The following is a 2,745-nucleotide window of genomic DNA, read 5'->3' as shown; positions in this document are numbered from 1 at the left end:
GCAGAAACTGAAATAATGTTTTTAGATAGACTGGGTACATAATAGCAGTTATATAAAAATAACTCAAATCCGCTAGGAAGCTGGATCACATATGTTCCCCTCGAGACGGCAGCCACTCGTGCTCCATTCCCGACACGCAGGTCCACCTCACCCTTTACGAGGGGTTCGATGTTTCGGAGCCCCTGCACATGATTGCACAGATGAGAACCACAACCAGTATCTAGTACCCAAGTTCCGTAACTTGCGTGGTTAATCTCAATCATATGAATAAAAGAAGAAGAAGAAGAAGACATACCAACAGGAGTAACACGACCTGCTTTTATGTCCTCATGGTATACAGGACATGTACGCCTCCAATGCCCAGTCTTGTGGCAATGATGGCATTCCATGTTACCGGTCTTGCTCTTTGTCGCGCCTGGTGAGGTGCTCGACTCACCAGGCCCACTCTTACCTGATCCCGACTTCTTAAACTTCGGCTTGCCTACTGTTAGGTCTGCCTGAGCTTTGCCCTTACCCTTGCCCTTGTTTGACACAACGAGAACATCCTGTTTTAGGCTCCCACTAAACTTCATGTCCTTCTCGGTCTGTACGAGAAGGGAGTGTAGTGCATGAGGACTTTTCTTCAAATCATTCATATAGTAATTGGCTCTAAAGAGCGCAAAACCATCGTGGAGTGAATGAAGCATGCGGTCAATCACGATGTTCTCACCGATCTTACAATCAAGTGCCTCCAGTTTCTCAACATTCTCAATCATGCTGAGAATGTGTGGGCTAACCGGTTGGCCCTTCTGGAGTTTCGCCTCAAAGAAGCGACATGTATGCTCATAGGTCACGATTCTCGGTGCTTTCGAGAATTCCTTAGTGAGCGTGGTGAAAATCTTGTTTGCACCTTGGGCTATAAAGCGTTTCTGCAAATTGGATTCCATTGCAAAAATGAGTACGTTCTTTATCGCACCCGCTTCCATGACGAAATCGCTATACGTGGCGATCTCGTTAGCTCCAGCCGTGGGGCCTGGGTTTGGCGGGATGGGCTCTATCAGATATTTGAGCTTCCCGTCGGCGATGGCGGATTCCGTAATCTTGCCTCCCGATCCATGAAGTTTGATCCATCATTCTTCAGTCGAGTAGACTGATTCATCTGATTCATGAAGATCCGAAGCCAGGACTCACGGTCCAATGTGGCACTTGGCATTGGGTCGTTCATACGGCCAGCCATTTTGTTATTAGCAGTTTAAATGATCGTGTTCTACACTGAAAAGGAAAGAAAAACAAAACGAAATAAGCAACTCATCGAGGTGATTTAAGTCTAATTAAAATTCATTTTAACGTGTAGACTCATTGCATTTGTATAATCGATCTACCTCAAGAATAATACAAATGATCCCAAGACTCAATTTCCGTAAATTGATAAGCCAACTGTTTGGCTAGTTCTACCGTTAGAACTCTCGGTCGATAGATTTCCGTAAATCCTATCTGTAGTCCACCATAATCACAGGATCGTACGAGTGACCATAGTGTTGAGATAAAATAGGTCAATCATTTCCAACTTACCCGACGTAGAAGGGGTCATATTATGCCTACCGACGAAGAAGGGATTCATTGGAGTTTGACCTATAAAGACTATTCTCAATTTTTGGTTATACGAGGAAGATCCCATCAACTTAGTTTTAATTTATTTTAAGTGAACGAAAGTCTAGCATTACGTGAATGAATTAACTTAGGTGATGGCTTAAAAATTTCGTGTGACATCTGTATGTCATAGAAAACTAACGCGTAACCTCTATATGAGTCAGTTTTCATGCAAATATTAGGTGGTTTGGTTTTAGGCGGAATATGATGCAAACTATCGTTACGATGAAAAACATAAAATTATGCAAAACGTAAATAAAAGTCCTAGTGTGGCCTATCCTAGCAAAATAAACATAATACAACTTTGGAATCCACCGTTGGACCCTCGAAGCTTGTCTTGATGTTCCATCTTTATCCATGCAGCGGGAGTGAGCATCCGATCTCCATCTTTGGTCTTCTCAAAATTACAATTTAAAATTTACAAAATATAAACCTATTTACATTCTAAATTAAAACTGTAATTAAAAAAAAAAAAAAAACGGAGATGCGAGATCTCAAAATACAACCAACACCGTGTTCCATCATTACGGTAACACGTTCTACTAAGGCCACACTAAGTTACAACCGTTTGTAAAATTAAATACGTAAAAAAAAACATTCATGGCATTCAAAAGTAACGATAAATAAAAGATGCATCAACTAAAACAAAATATATTCGTGACATAATTCCGTAATTATGTTAAATTTATCCAAACCACCTTTTAACGATTAAAATTATGTGACAAAACCGCTTCTATCAACTTAATTTTAATTCATTACAATCCGTTACTTTAAATTGCTTTAAAATAACTAAATGGTACGTGAGTGAACCGTTTCACAATCAAGCAAGTGTACAACATCCGTATAATGTACATTTTATGGCCAAAAGAGGAAAAATTTCGAACAAAAAAATTTCAGCTCGGCCAAAAGAAAAAAAACAAATTTTTTTTTTTTTTTCAGCGGTTTTGCCGAGAGCAAACAATCAAAACATTATCGTTTTGACAAAATAAAACCAATTGCAATTTAAACATAATCCGTATTAAATTAAATCTACAATTGACAAAACCTAAAACATATTGCTATAATGATCGTTTATAATAACAATATGCAAAATCAAATCGAAAACAAAACCAATCG

The 2,745-nt window shown here is 39.0% G+C and overlaps 1 protein-coding gene across 1 annotated transcript; it reads right to left on the bottom strand.

Annotated features, from left to right (window-relative positions):
• Positions 1-1,049, bottom strand: LOC141621518 (uncharacterized). The gene is made up of 2 exons (XM_074437969.1): positions 296-1,049; positions 1-182 (listed from the first exon to the last, which is right to left on the bottom strand). The coding sequence occupies exons 1-2, from the start codon at positions 963-965 to the stop codon at positions 148-150; spliced, it is 705 nt and encodes a 234-aa protein (XP_074294070.1). The 5' UTR covers positions 966-1,049; the 3' UTR covers positions 1-147.
• Positions 1,050-2,745: the final 1,696 nt, after the last annotated feature.

This window comes from Silene latifolia, chromosome X (genome assembly GCF_048544455.1).
Source record: "Silene latifolia isolate original U9 population chromosome X, ASM4854445v1, whole genome shotgun sequence".
NCBI lineage: Eukaryota > Viridiplantae > Streptophyta > Magnoliopsida > Caryophyllales > Caryophyllaceae > Silene > Silene latifolia.
Note: the sequence above shows the minus strand (reverse complement) of the source record. Positions and strands in the feature narration are given on the sequence as shown.

What these genes read in the sequence shown, in the direction of transcription:
- LOC141621518 (XM_074437969.1), bottom strand. Translation starts at nt 965, where the DNA reads ATGGAAGCGGGTGCGATAAAGAACGTACTCATTTTTGCAATGGAATCC. An exon ending in AGGTCGTGTTACTCCTGTTG is followed by an intron (nt 183 to 295) that starts GTATGTCTTCTT and finishes AATCATGTGCAG; the next exon opens with GGGCTCCGAAACATCGAACC.